Genomic DNA, 14,052 nt, shown 5'->3' on the forward strand with positions numbered 1-14,052 from the left:
AATTTTTTTTGGGGGTGGTGTCTTTAGTTCCCGTTCGTTATCTACAAACATTACGGTATCCTGTTAGCATTCCGAACAAGGGGCTGTTCATATATTCGCCTTCAATGATTTCCTGAAAGAACATGTGGAAGTAATAGTGAGCAGGGCAGTCACCCGAACCGAAGATGCAGGAGAGGCGGTTGCGCAGAAGGGCTGGGGGTATAGGGCCCCTAGCCCAGCCTCAGGCGTCTTCCCCTGCCTGACATCCCAGGAACCGGTCCCAGTTCAATACAGCACCCCTTGGAGTACTTCTCTGGGACCATCCCCTGCAGGCTGTCCCGCGTCCATCCTCTGGATGAGGTAAAGGTGATGGCTGTCTCACGTTCCAGCCTAAACCAGGCCGCGCTGGCCGTTCTCAGGAGTGTGTGTGTTGTGTGTGGGGAGTGAGGGTGGGGGAGGGATGAGCCCCTCCACCCAGCAAGAGAATTCAAAATTAGGGAAGGCGGGGAAGGTGAACTCGCTCCCTTCCCCCGCCCTCGCTCGACAGCCCCACTCCGCCCAGGTCTGGTTCCTGGAGCGTCAGCGCCCCCTTTCCTTCGCGAGCAGGATCGCTTTCTCCCGGCGTTGTCTCTTGCCTCGCGCCCACGGCAAAGGGTTTGGGGCTCCGTTCTCAACCCCCAGGGCACAGGTAAGGTCCGACCTAGGCGGCGGGAGGGAGCGCAGGGAGAGTCAAATTGCACCCCCAACACCCCCCACACACCTCCCCCCCACCCCGAGCGCGGAGGTGACAGGCTGTTTGTAGAGGATTCCCCAGACGCTCAAGCCTGAGCCTTTTTGTGTGCGTGATAGAAGCCAGGACAACCTCGCCCAGATAACCATGAAAACAAAGACATGACAAGATAAGTGCTCCAAGGGAGTAAAGGTCGTTCTGTCAGAGAACGTTCCAAACCTATGCAGACCCTCGACTCTTTGTACCCTCCTTCAAACCCGTTTTCAAACAAAACCAAACAAAACCAAAGCAAACCAAAAAACACCCATCATCTTCTTATTAGACTCAACAGTTTGCCTAATCCCATTAAAGGATTAGCAACTGCACGGAACTTTCCCTAAAAGACCCCAGGTTCAAAACGACGCAAGCGCTCGGAGATCTCTCCTGACGGCCCCAGTTATAGTCGGGCTAGGAATTCCTACAGAAGGGCCACTTCTCGATTCCAGATTTATATTCTCTCTGGGCATTAACTACAATTTAACGTGTTCTTTTTCTTCCTTTCAAAGAAAATACAAAGCAACTTAGCTGCGTAGGAAAATGTCCCCCAGATCAGGAGGCAAACTCATTCTGGAAATGATGGGCAGTTTGTATCTTCGCGAACCCCTTCCCCGGCAGAGCATCCACACCTCCCTCTTCCATCCCACCCACCCCATCTGGTCTGCTTCTCCCCGCCCCCCAGTTGTTGTCGAAGTCTGGAGGTTGGGGCTGGACCCCCTGATTGCGTAAGAGCGAAAAGTGAAGGCGCAATCTGGGGGCTGGAAGATTCAGAGCGCACGGAGTTCGAGGGAAACTCTTATTTTGAAGAGGCCGAGGGGAGGGGGGGCCTTCATTTCCTGACAGCTATTTACTTAGAGCAAATGATTAGTTTTAGAAGGATGGACTATAACATTGAATCAATTACAAAACGCGGTTTTTGAGCCCATTACGGTTGGAGCTAGAGTGAGAGAAACAGAGGAGGGGACTACAGGAGAGGACTGAAGGCCGTGGACACATTTTTTGCTCCATATGTAGGATTTTCATTGCGAATTGACATAGGAGGAGAAGGTAAGGGAGGAGAAAAAGGATTTTTGTTTCTAAGAGAAGTCCCTAATCAGGCCCTTTGGGCTACAAGAAGTGAAGTAACTTCACTTAAAGTTTGGGCGATCAGAAAAAAAAAAATTGGAGTTGAATTCTAGTTGTGTGTCCAGAGAGTAATTTATTTTGAATAAACTTCACTTGGAGGAAAGATAACTATAGAGTTCGAAAGTCTAGGCATTTTAAAAAAACCACATTTTCCAGACCTATTTTTAAAAGCAGTGTTTTTCTAGCAACTCTATGGCCTCCCAAAGAAATTGTTTAAGGTTACATTTTTGAGGTTTCCTTTGGGATTGGGGGTGGTATTCCTGTATACTGGGACTAGCACCTAGTACTGCTGGGAGTTGGGGCAGAGGTGTTTGCCCTCTTCCTGGCATTGGGTCCTGGAAGGCGACAGGTTTTTAACGAGTATTTTCATTCCTCGCCCGCAGTTTGGCGCGACAGCGCTGTAGCGGGTGGTGTGGAGCGCGGCCGGTGGACCGAGGGAGGTGGGGAGAGAAGAGCGCGGAGCGGGGCGCGGAAGGGGTTGAAGGGAGGGGAGGCGTGAAAGGCTCGGCTGGAGAGGGCCGGACCTTGGGTGCCCGCCGGGTGCACATGGCGCCGACCCAGGGCGCGTAATTACTGGACGACGCTGCGCCCGGTGCGAGCCGGGGCCAGACTCACCACAGCCTTGGCGGCTTCGAGACAAGCAGAGGGGGCGCGGATTTGGGCGAGGTTTGGGGAGCTCCTCGGAGGTTTGTGGGATCAGTGAAGTGCAAGGGAGAGCGGGCGCCAGCCCCGCAGTGCGCTCTGGTTGCGCGCTCTAGCGCGGGGGCGACGGCGGCCAGGGCAGGCAGGCAGGCGGTCTGGAGTAATGACAAACACATTTGGCCCCGAGTGAAGAAGTCATCGTCGCCTCGCATTCCAGCAACTGGGATTTGAGGAATTTCGAACTGCGCTCCAAGGGGCCCTCATTGTGCGCGGTGGTCCCCACCCCCACCAATCTCTGCGCGCCCCCTTCCTTGGTCGAACCGTTTATGCAAAGCCCGGGGCTCTGCTCCTGCCCAGTCCCGGCCGCAGGAAGGAAAGAAGGAAGATCGCCAAAAAAGTGGAGAACTTCTTGTGGGGGAAGTTAGGGACAACTCGTAACGGAGAAACTTGGTTCCCAGGTAAGACAGGAAGATGGGAGGCGAAATACCTCCCTCGGGGCACCCGGACCCTGCACCCCCCTCGAATGCCCCTTTCCGCGCGGGGATGCGTGGCACTCGCCGCCCGTGCTTCACCCTCTCCAGTGTCCCTGTTTCTATTCCACTCCCTGCGCCGGCCAGAGTCTCTGCCCGCCTCGGAGCTCTCTCCTCGCGCCCCTCCTTCTTCCACCGTCTATCCCCATGGAAATCGGCTTTTATACGTGAGATTAACTTCTCCAGGCAGCGCCAGGGGAGCGGGCGGCGTCCACTTGGCTCGGAAACAACTGGGATCAGCGGTTCAGGTCGGAAAGGGTCTCGGCCAGCTGAGAGTGAGAGGGAGTGTGGCTTGACCCGAGCACCGCTGTCTGAGGGGGCCATGAACCCCGGCCGCCTGGCCAGGTGTGAAGGAGCTGCCAGTAGCCTGGCCAAGCGTCTCAGCCGTGGAGGAAGCGAGGGGCTGTCGGTTCGCTGTCTCTCTCGCCGCCAGAGCGGCCCCCCCACCCCCGCCCTTTGCTCCCCCAGCCCATCTCCAAGGGTGAGAGGCAGATTGGGGCTGGAGAGGGAGCGTGAATGACACTTATCAGGTCCGGACTGCCCCGCGCCCGGCCCGGCCGCCTGGAAAAGCCCCTGGCTTCGCTGTGTGGGAAATGGCTTTTTGGCTCCGCAACCGAATTGCTCAACGTTTTGGACCGCCTCGCCTCGCCGCGGTCGCCTTCGAACAGAACTAGGCAGGTTTTTAGAGCAGGGAGAGACATCCGGGGCAAACGGGGCACGACAACCAGCCGCACAGCTCACGGGACTAACACCCCAGAGACCGGCGAGCCCGGGGGCCGCTGGAGGGGAGGAAGGGGCCCCCGGGACGTGAGCACCTCATTTGTTTCCGCTCTGGCTCTGGTTTTAACATTCCCTCCCATCCCCAATCTCCACCTCCATCTGACCGACCCAGGCTCTGGTACTGCTGCTTTGCTCCCCTTCCGTCTTTTCTTTCTCTCTTGCCTTTCTCCTCTTCACAGTCCTTACGGTAAAGGGGGCCCTTCCTCCACTCCCCGACAGGCGAGGGCCCGACCAGCCTCACTGACACCCTAGTGAGTCCCTGCTTCGGGCTCTTGGACAGTCTTGCTTTTGGTTTGACCCAAGTGTAGCTGGTCCAGGATTGGAGCCCCAAGAGCGAGGGGTGGTGGCGAGTGGGAGATAGACGAGGTGGGAGAAGGCACCAGGAAGGAGCCCTCAGCTGCCCCTCGGCCCTTGCACCAGCCTTTAGACCGAGAGGGACTCGAAACGGAGCCTTGGCTCCCGGCCCCAGGTCCGCTTTCCTCCGGGGGCACGGACTGGGGAGGGGTGTAGGGGGAGGGGCATCGGGCCCGGCTTCCCAGCTGCAAACGCGTCTGGCGCCGAGGCGGGCCCGTTTTGTGCCTCCTGGGGACCGGCCGTGGGCGGCGCGCAGTGCCGGGACGCATCCTGGGGACGTGGTGACCGGCGCCTTCCTGCAGACCCCGGTGGGTGGGACTCCCTCTGGCCTCCGGGGAGCTGCGATAGGGTTACACGTTGTTGATGGAAAAGTGGCAATTCATGGGGGAAAGCTAAGAGCTTGCTCGGTCGCCGAAAGGTACGGCTCTCAGCCTCCCTTGCGTCTGGTCTTACGGGGTCCGCGCGCAGCATCAGCCAGCGGGGTACGCGAGGCGGGGGGTAAGGTTTGTGGTCTTGCCTCGAGCGCGGGAGGCAGAGTCGGGGCAAATTGCTTTTCCCCACAACACTCTAGTCCGGGCTCTGCCGGTGCTTGTCTTGTGCTGTAGTGGCTTGGTGGCATTTCCTTTTGTTTTAAACTGAACAGTGAGCCAGGGATCCGTTGGAAAAGTAGATTGTAGGGGATGGACGACCTCGGAATCAGGGTGCTTCCTTCCCCGCCTATAGCAGTCTTCCCCTTCCCCGCGAAAGGGGAGCGAGAGGCGCAGGCGGCGCTTGTGTGCTTAGGGCAGCCGCGGCTGAGCGAGCGTCGGGCAAGGGGGACACTGGGGAAAGGCTGGGTTCTTAAAAGCGCAGGAGGCGCAGCCACGGCGGCCTTCTCTGCGAGCAGCTGTCCGCGGCCGTGGCGCTTTCCGACCCATAGGAGGCGCTAGCGTGCGACTGTAACCCTAAACCCACCCGGTCCTTCTCCCTCCACCCCGTCCGGCCCCCTCTCAGGTCTCAGCCGAAAACAATGCAAACGCCTAGCGTCGTGCCTGGGGCGCAGCGGCGGACGCGGGCGCTAAACCTGGGAACGAGCGGTCGTTGCCCCAAGCGCCGGGGTGACTGAGCTGACGAGAACGTGGACCAGCGGGAGGGGGAGCGGCCCGCTCGGTGTTCGTGTGGGCGTGGCGGGGCCGGAGGCCGGACTGTGCCAGCGCGGAACCACCCCGGCGAAGGTGGGCGAGCAGCGGTCTCCGCTGCGCTGTCGGGGACCCGGAGCCAGAGCGGCCGGCCGGAGCGAGGAGCTAGCCGGGTAAGATTCTCGGGGCTACCGCGCCCTCTAGCGGGCGTCCGGCTCGCAATCCGGCTCTCCGCTAGCCTCCGGCGGTCCCCGCAGCCGCCGGGTCGGAGCGCAGCGCTGAGACCCAGGGGAAGACTAACCTCGGTCACCTTACCCCCTCCCGGAGGCCTCAGATTGACGCCTCGCGGGCACTTTGTGTGCCCGGATGGCGCTGGGTGGACGAGAGGGGCGGAGGTCTCCGGGTTTGGGGATAAGGGTAGGGGCGTCATAGTAATTACATGTGGGAGAAGCGGAGGATGTAAAATCCTGGGCGCTCTTGGGTGGGGGTCGGTGTCAAGCCCCTCGAAAGTTCTCCTGCCGCGCAGGCGGCCTCTTGCTGTTTGTTTTACGACCCTGCGTTATTATGCAATGGGAGCAGTCGTTTCCAATCAGCCCGTAGTTCCCGGGCTGCGCGGCCGTCGCGGCCCCCGCCGGGGGCTTTACGAGGGGTGACAATGGTATGCGAACAGATTGGGCAGCGCGGGCCCGGCCACGGCGTCGGGACCCCCACCTAGCGCTGCCCAGGTGGTCTCCCTCCCCTGAGCGGGCGGAAACTGCAAGGTGGGGAGAGCGTTGGTGAAACAAAACCCTGAACCGCCCGACCTCCTCCCGAGTGGCTTTTCCTGCTGAACTTTCTAAACCTTTGCGACCTGGGATGGCAGCGCCATTTTCCTGGCTCCCGAAGCTCAGTCTCCCCGGCCGACCCTCTGGCAGGGGTGATGGTGATGGTGATGGTGGTGGTGGTGATGTCTGGCCTTCAGCGAATTCTCTTGGGGCCCCGCGGAACTTTAAGCCATTTCGCAGGCAGTTACCCTATTCCTGTTTCTATTCTGCGGGCTTTGAGCTGAGGTCACCACGAAACCTAAATGTACAACCCAATAAAATAAGAGATTGGAAGTTAAGATTTGGGACATTTTGGTACAGAAATTGTAGCAGCATCTAAGCCGGACTGCCTGTCCCTTGGACCAATACTGCCACCTGCTGGTTTTACTTGAGAACTGCAACGACCCTTTGCGAGAATGGGCTTCGCGGATATTCTAAGTGAGTCGTGGCCCCAGGAAGATGCATTTTCCACCCGGTAGGACCAAGGTTTCTTCTTCTGTGAAGTTGCAAGAATCATTGGGCTGACAACATTTATTTTATGGACTTCTGGGTAGTCTTTCGCCTTAGTTGTTAATCCTTTGTATTTACCTAATGAGCAAAGTGCTGACCTACCACATCTGATTATCAGAACAGACCTGTGAAGAAGATAGGTGGGTTATTTGCATTTCCTTTTACAGTGAAGCCCTAGTGTTGGGGACTTGGTGAGATCAAGTATACTACAAGCTGCTACGCCTAAGGTTGTCCCATTAGGTGTCACACCAGTTTGGTGACAATCAAAAGGAAGTTGACATTGTAGTCTCCTGTGGTCAAATATCTGGTGCAGGAGAGCAGAAAGGTTTATGAGCTCAGACGGTCCCATAAAATGTTCCCATGTAAAAATGCTCCAGCCCCCGCCCATCACTGGAATGTCTAATGGAACTCAAGGAGATAAAAACAGTAAAACAGGCTCTGGTGAGGTGCAGATCCCAGTAAACACACCCTCGCTGAAGTTGCCACCAGGGTAGACCAGCATTTGGATTGCCTGGGCTGAAGTTGCAAGAACATTTGTTGCAGGGGAAAAGCAGCCCATGTAATTTTCACAGTTAGAATTAACTGAAGAGAGCTGAAATTAACTGAACCTCGGAAATCTGAATCTTGAGGTCGTCAGTGACTTTTGGGACTGTGAGAGAGTCTTCTGTGGCCTCTAGTCATGCCAGGGTGGGGTGAAATTCAGTATTCAGCGGCTCTGCAGCGGGATGCATTGTGCAGCTGGTGATCCGGAAGCCAGCTCTCTGGCTTTGTGAGAAGAATGCCATGCTCTCTCTTCTGGAAATAGTGCCCTTGCATTGCTTGCCCTGTGCTTACTCTCTAGCTTAGCATGTTGTTTTTGACTGTAGAGTCATAGTTAATGGCTCTTTGCTTCTGTTTGCAGGGACAGAGATGGCAACCTGTTAAAGAGAAAGAATAGTGGCTGCAAACAGATTTGTTTCTCTGTTTACATGACTGTATATATTGGTTCAACTTGAAACAGTGTTGATCACTACACCAGGCTTCACCACATGCGAGTTCAGATTCAGTTCTCCACTACGCAGGTGGTACAGGGCCAGTCAAGTGGCCTCTGGGGCCTGACTGCTCTCAGTAAGTAGAAGCTGCAGTAGCCCCTCTGATGTCCCTCTCATCTAAAACATTTTTGGAGCCTGCAGAAAAAGAGGCAGTATGAAAACTAACAGCTGCAGTTTCTGAAGCCCTTTCAATTACACTATAGAATTTAGTCTTTATAATAATGCAGTAAGGCAAGCCAGCGAGTCAGGTGTTAGTCTTGGTTTACAGAAGAGACTGAGGTTCAGAGAGGTGGCCTAGGTGTCAGATGTGGGATCAAAGCCTGCTCTAATGCCATTTCTATCGTATCTTCTGAGAGAAGGAATGAAGGACCAGAGAATGGGGGGTGGGAGGAGAGACCACACTCATTTGTCTGAGAGTGAACACGGAAGAGATCTCTTTTCTCCAGTCGTTTCTCTAACCCGTGGCAACGAGTTGTGAGTATAGAGGATTGAGACTGACGTCTCAGCGCACGGCTGGCATGAGAGAAATGATGATGATTAAAAAAATGTTTTTTGGATGAAATCCATTGTTCGTCCTTGCAAAGTGGTTTATTCTTGCTGACTCATAACACGCTGTGTTTCCCTGAATCTGTAACCTCAGTTCCTGATATTTGCATGTCCGACTTTTGGAGGAGCTCTAGGATAGGGGTTACCGATTAAGGATGACCATTTACTCCCAGAGTAGAAGAGCACTGGAAATAGCAACATGACTCCTAGAGATTCTCACTCCAGGGCCAATAGGAAGGGAAGCCTCCGTTCTTTCCAGTTGTTTTCTATTACCTCCCTGTAGGGCTAACAGTCTGCAATTATTCACGAGTAAATTGTCTGAGTTACAGACGAGTAATGACACGAAACTTCACCAATATGCCTAGATTTCTAGCCAGGGAACCACTCTTATCAGAGAAGGGAGGTTGAAATCATAAGTAAACACATGTTGATTTTCAGTATTTGTATCATTATCGCTTGCTCCGAGGCCCTGTTTTCATTGCCCACTTTGTATGTCAGTAAGTAATCCTCCCTGGCATCGGGTCCCCCATATCTGGATGCACAGAAGGAAACATGGTGGGGCCTGGCCGGGGCAAAACGCTCGTCAGAGCCTGCGCTGTAAAAGCAGTGAGCCCCTCTCTTAAGCTTGGGAATGCTTTAAAGATGCATCATTGGCAAGCCCAGCTGAAGGAATGCAGGATATAAATGTGATAAAACCCAAGACATCAAGCTGGCTCTGGAGGGCTCCTTTGAAGTTTGCTAAGTGGATTATCAGTGGGAGGTTGATATTTATATGTACAAACACACAGGCCCGTTACTGCTAATTGTGGTAAGTCAGTCTTTCCAGCCCGGCTCTGGGGCCCGCTGTGCCCGTCACCGCAGCAGTGAGGGGACCCTGCATCCCTGGGCACACGCCAGGATCCTTGGAAGCCATCAGCCAGCTAGCATTGTGCAAATTGCATTTGGGTTCACGGCACATTGTGCTGCTCTCACTGTGGCAGAGAGCAGAGGAGGAAAGCAGGGCCCCAGTTTGCATTAGGAAATAGTTGGGGGTGGAGGGAGCACAGAAGGTTGAAACACTGACCTTCCCTTGAGAGAGAACATATGGTGGATTGCAGAGAGCGTGGTGTTTGCATTACACAGACGCGGTGTTACAATCCTGGCTTTACCACCAACAGCGTGATTTTGGGTCATTTGCTAAACCTCTCTGAGCCACAAGCGGCCCTTTTTAAAATCAGATATTTCACAGGGTTATTATCAACAAACACGGCATACACATGACAACTTTGGCTTCATACATATTGGTTTCTCGTTCCCGCTTTGGAGAAAACAGAATTATCATTTTATTCCTGTCCAGCCCACTCACTGCTACCAGCATTCCATGTTTCACTCTGTCTTTCTTCCTCTTCCATTTAACTGGTAGAATTTAATCTGATGTCTGCAGGTAGACCAGTTGCCACTTCCAAGCAAGAATACATGACGAAGCTCTCGTGCTCCACCAAAAACTACTAGGCTATTATCAACTGGATCCTCTGCAACGAAAAAAAAAAAAAAGAAGAAAACAAGGGCTAAACACAGGCGAACGTGAATTCCTTCTTTGGTTTTGTTTTTTAGACGGCTTACTCAGGAATCCTGTACACACATCAGAGTCAGTGATGGAACAAGTCAAGCCCCATGAACTCATTTCCGTTGCATGAGTTGGGGTTTTGAGCGACTCAGAGACCCAGTACCTCCCAGGCCAAGGCTTAGGTGATTTTTATGGGTCATCTTAAAGCTTGCGCCCCTGCCCAGGCCCCTCCGCGGAGCCTCTTTAATTGAAACTTGGATGCTCAGCAGACCCAATACCTGGAAGCTCATCGTGGTCGACTTCAGGAAGATCACTTTCTCAGTGACTTCATGTGGGAAGTGAAGCGGGAGATAATAAAATTTGTGGGGTGTGCATGGAAAGAAAAGGATAAAGAAGAGGGGCCTTTTCAGAGGGTGGACCAGAACGGATTTTTCAGTGGTTTTACTGCAGGGCAGTATGGGTCCTGCTTTTCATTTTTCCCTCCGTTAATTTTCCTTATCCCCCCTTTCTTGCCCACTGCTTTTCCCTGTTTTGTCTTAGGGACATTCAGTTTCAGTCTCTCTCTCTCTCTCTACTTCTCTTCCGTTCCCTAGAATTTGTTGCAGGAGATCAGGGTGGAGAACTTGGCTTTTGCAGGTACAGGTACCTGTATGAGAACGAATCATCCATTGAATTTTATCCCGTGGTTTACTGCATCCCTGAAACACAAGAATTTAGCCACACTTTTCTCTCGCACTTCCTCTCCCTTTTTCACTTCCTTTACGGATCCTCTTTCCATGCCTGTGCCCTCGGCTTTTCTGTGCCTTGTTCAGCTTGACTGTGAATGTAGCAGGTCCTGGGAGAACTTGGGCTGGGGGCCCAGGCCTGAGCCTGGTACAGGCCTGCCTATGACATCCTCTAAGTGACACTGGGTTAGTGCAACTTGTAAAAACGTCTATACCCGGATGGCTCTCAAGTATTAAGATATTTGTTGGCAGCCTAAGCATCTTTTCCCAAAAGTTGCCGAGGATGTGACCAAGTATTTTCTGTTAGCGAAACACGAAGCCAATCAATGCATTTTGAGTGAAAACAGCTCAAGTTTAGCAGTTGAGTAAATACATGTTTATTTGTTTTTCGCAATCTTAATTTAAATGGTTTAAGAGGAACCGTTCTTCTGTACTTTTGGACATATTCCAAGACAATAAAATCAGGCTTTTTGGAATTTGAAAGCTGCAGACAATCAAAAAGGGTTTGGGCTTCAGATGGTTCCTGTCATGATCTCGGGGCCGCACAAGGCCATCTGATTTCTGCTTCTTAGGCATCTTCCTGTTTCAACTGTGAATCTTAAAACCCAGGATGTTGTTGACTAAAAGGATGCTGTTAACATAAGATTGATGACTAATAAGAACCTGCTGTATAAAAAAAATAATAAAATTAAATTTAAAAATAAATAAAAAGGCAATTTAATAACTAAAAAAAGAAAAAAAAACATTTTCCATAGTGCAAAGCGCAAAGAGAACTAGGCTCACGGGTTGTTTTATTGACTAACATTGTTTCTGTTTGACTTTTTCAGTTTTCCAGAACTATGGGGACTTCCCATTGGGCACTCCTGGTCTTAGGCTGTCTCGTCACAGGTATGGATCACAGGCCTATCTGAGTTCATTGTCCTAGGGGAAATCTCTTTTTCCCCTAAGTTCTGTGCTCTGCGGGTATACGACCTATACTGCGCATACTGCAAACAGTCCAAAAGAGTAAAGAGAAGTAGAAACCTATGGGACATTATCTAGAATGACCACAAACCTTCAGTTCTCTCTGCTGTATTGCACTAATTCCAGTTCAAGAAAGAATGTTCTTTATGTGTGTCATCATGGCGTTGAAATATTGTTAGGAATAATAGTCTAAATTTGCCCACCGCCCTCCTCCATCTCCTGGGACATGGGTTTCCAGTAGAGGTGGATCAGGGGAATTCAAGAATGCTCAAAGGGAACACATAATGGAAAAATCTCATCTAGAAAATCATACCTGTCTAAAGTTATACCTGTCTTAGGTGGAAGATGCTTTCATTGCTACAAAATCTTAGAATCACCTTTGGCCTTGAAATTGAGTTAATAGACTGACTTTTGGGGAAGCTTAGTAACTCTCTTCCAACAGGAGGGATGCCACTGGGGCCATTTGTTGAAATATTTATTGGACTTTCTTAGTTTTCATCCAGATATTTATAAATTGCAGATGTTCACCATGACACCAGTGTTTTTCTAATCTGAGGAGTTAACTTAAGTCTATTAGTCTCTTCAGGTCGTATCTAGATGGATATGGTAGAACTAAGCACTGTCAGTGATTGAAGAGTTCTGAAGTCCACTCAGTATTCCCCACCTGCAGGATAGTGACCCAGGTGTACTTACCACTTCCCGTTAACAAAAGCTGTTCAATCATAGTGGACACATACTGAAGTCGGGTGGGATTCCCACACCAGGCTCAGAGGGAGGTTAGAGAACATTAATGAATAATGAATTAAGTCATAACATCTCTTCTACCAGTTTTATAGACAGAGGAAGCAGCTAGACTGACATTTTAGGTTCTAAGATGAACTTAGGCGTTTTTGCTCTTGGGCTTGACTCTTCTTTTTGAATTGAAATCCACATCCTCCTGCTTTGGTTTCTGGAAGTCATTAGAGAGGAGGCACGCCAGAGGGTAGAGAGGAACGGAAGACGCGTACTTCTTGAGCACGAATCTGCCTTGTGTCTTTACTGTCCGCGTTCCCTGTCCACAGTAAAGAAGGCATGTGTGCTTGGGCTTATACTATCTTGGGATGTTTCATGGTCACACATAAGAGCCTAAAATATGGAGTTGGAGTCAGACGTCCTCTATCCATTGGAGTGTTTGGAGGGGTGAATCCAGGGGCGCTTAGCGGGACTATTGAGGCCTTAGGAGCATTTGCTGCTCTCAGCAGATGCGGTGCCGTTATAATGGGGGGCCTTTCAGGGGCACCCAGGCTAGCGGATTTTTGCGTAGAAATGGTCATTGTTCATAGAAGCTGCTCTGGGTGAGACCGTCCTTTTGGCCTGCATCCTATTCAGAGCATGTTTCCTTTTACAGGGCCAAGCCTCATCCTCTGCCAGCTTTCATTACCCTCCATCCTGCCCAATGAAAACGAGAGGATTGTCCAGCTGAATTCATCCTTTTCTCTGAGATGCTTTGGGGAGAGTGAAGTGAGCTGGCAGTACCCCATGTCTGAAGAAGAGAACCCCAATGTGGAAATCAGGGACGAGGAGAACAACAGTGGCCTTTTTGTGACAGTGCTGGAAGTGGTCAGTGCCTCGGCGGCCCACACGGGGCTGTACACTTGCTATTACAACCACACGCAGTTGGAAGAAAGCGAGATCGAGGGCAGACGCATTTACATCTATGTGCCAGGTGAGTTGCCTGGGTCCCCTGGACCAAGCTTATCGTCGTCCCGTCTCTCCTGTTGATTGTATGAGAGTTTTTTATAAGTATAAAAATCATAAATTTTCATTGGAGAAAATTTGAAAACTATAGGCGAACACACAAACTTAAATCAAGATCATTTGTCATGCCGGCATCTAGAAATATTCACTTAATATTTTGGAACTGTATTAAGTTTTGAAAATCATTGTCATTGTGGCATCTTTTATTGGCATTGTGCAGAATGTCTGAAATGTACTCATTTCTATTCAGTTCAATCGAGTTCAACAAATATTTACTGTGTATGCTTTGTGTGACAGGCACTGCTTAGTGCTGGGGCCACAAAGTAATTAGGTAGGCCTTATCATGGACTTGCCCACAGTCATTAGAATAGTTTCCAAATAACCATGCTATTTCTTAAATTCAATAAAACATGTACAGGCGTACCTTGGAGATGTTACAGGTTTAGCTCCTGACCCCCTCATTAAAGCCAATATCACAATAAAGCGAGTCACACAAATTTTTTTTTGGTTTTCCAGTGGATATAAAAGTTATGTTTGAATTATACTGCAGCCTATTAGGTGTGCAATAGCATTATGTCTTAAAAAAACAACGTACGTACTGTAAGTTTAAAATATTTTATTGCTAGAAACACCATCGTCTCAGCCTTCAGTGAGTTGTAATCTTTTTGCAATAGTAACATCAAATATCACTGATCAAGCAATTATACTCCAATAAAGATGTTAAAAAACAAAATCACTGATCACAGATCACTGTAACAAAGATAATAACAATGAAAAAGTTTGAAATATTAACAAGAATTACTAATATGTGACACAGAGACACAGACTGAGGGAATGCTGTTGGAAAAAATGGCACTGATAGATTTTCTTTTTTTCTTCTTTTTTTTTTTTTTTGCG

At 50.8% G+C, this 14,052-nt stretch overlaps 1 protein-coding gene across 7 annotated transcripts in view; it reads left to right on the forward strand.

Moving 5' to 3' along the window:
* The first annotated feature begins 594 nt into the window (after positions 1–594).
* PDGFRA (platelet derived growth factor receptor alpha) overlaps positions 595–14,052 on the forward strand; it is a 47,109-nt gene continuing 33,651 nt past the window's right edge. Inside the window, exons 1-4 of one of the 7 annotated variants that reach the window (XM_079919756.1) lie at positions 1,616–1,792; positions 9,608–9,743; positions 11,283–11,343; positions 12,806–13,123. In XM_079919756.1, the coding sequence (XP_079775882.1) occupies positions 11,295–11,343; positions 12,806–13,123 (367 nt within the window). In that variant the 5' untranslated portion in view covers positions 1,616–1,792; positions 9,608–9,743; positions 11,283–11,294. Of the gene's footprint in view, positions 668–1,615; positions 1,793–2,863; positions 2,971–4,540; positions 4,595–5,169; positions 5,468–9,607; positions 9,744–11,282; positions 11,344–12,805; positions 13,124–14,052 lie in introns of those variants that run through there. The other 6 variants (XM_079919758.1, XM_079919757.1, XM_079919760.1 and 3 more) reach the window with 6 other exon arrangements.

The sequence above is a fragment of the Stenella coeruleoalba genome (genome assembly GCF_951394435.1).
Source record: "Stenella coeruleoalba genome assembly, chromosome: 4".
Taxonomy (NCBI): Eukaryota; Metazoa; Chordata; class Mammalia; order Artiodactyla; family Delphinidae; genus Stenella; species Stenella coeruleoalba.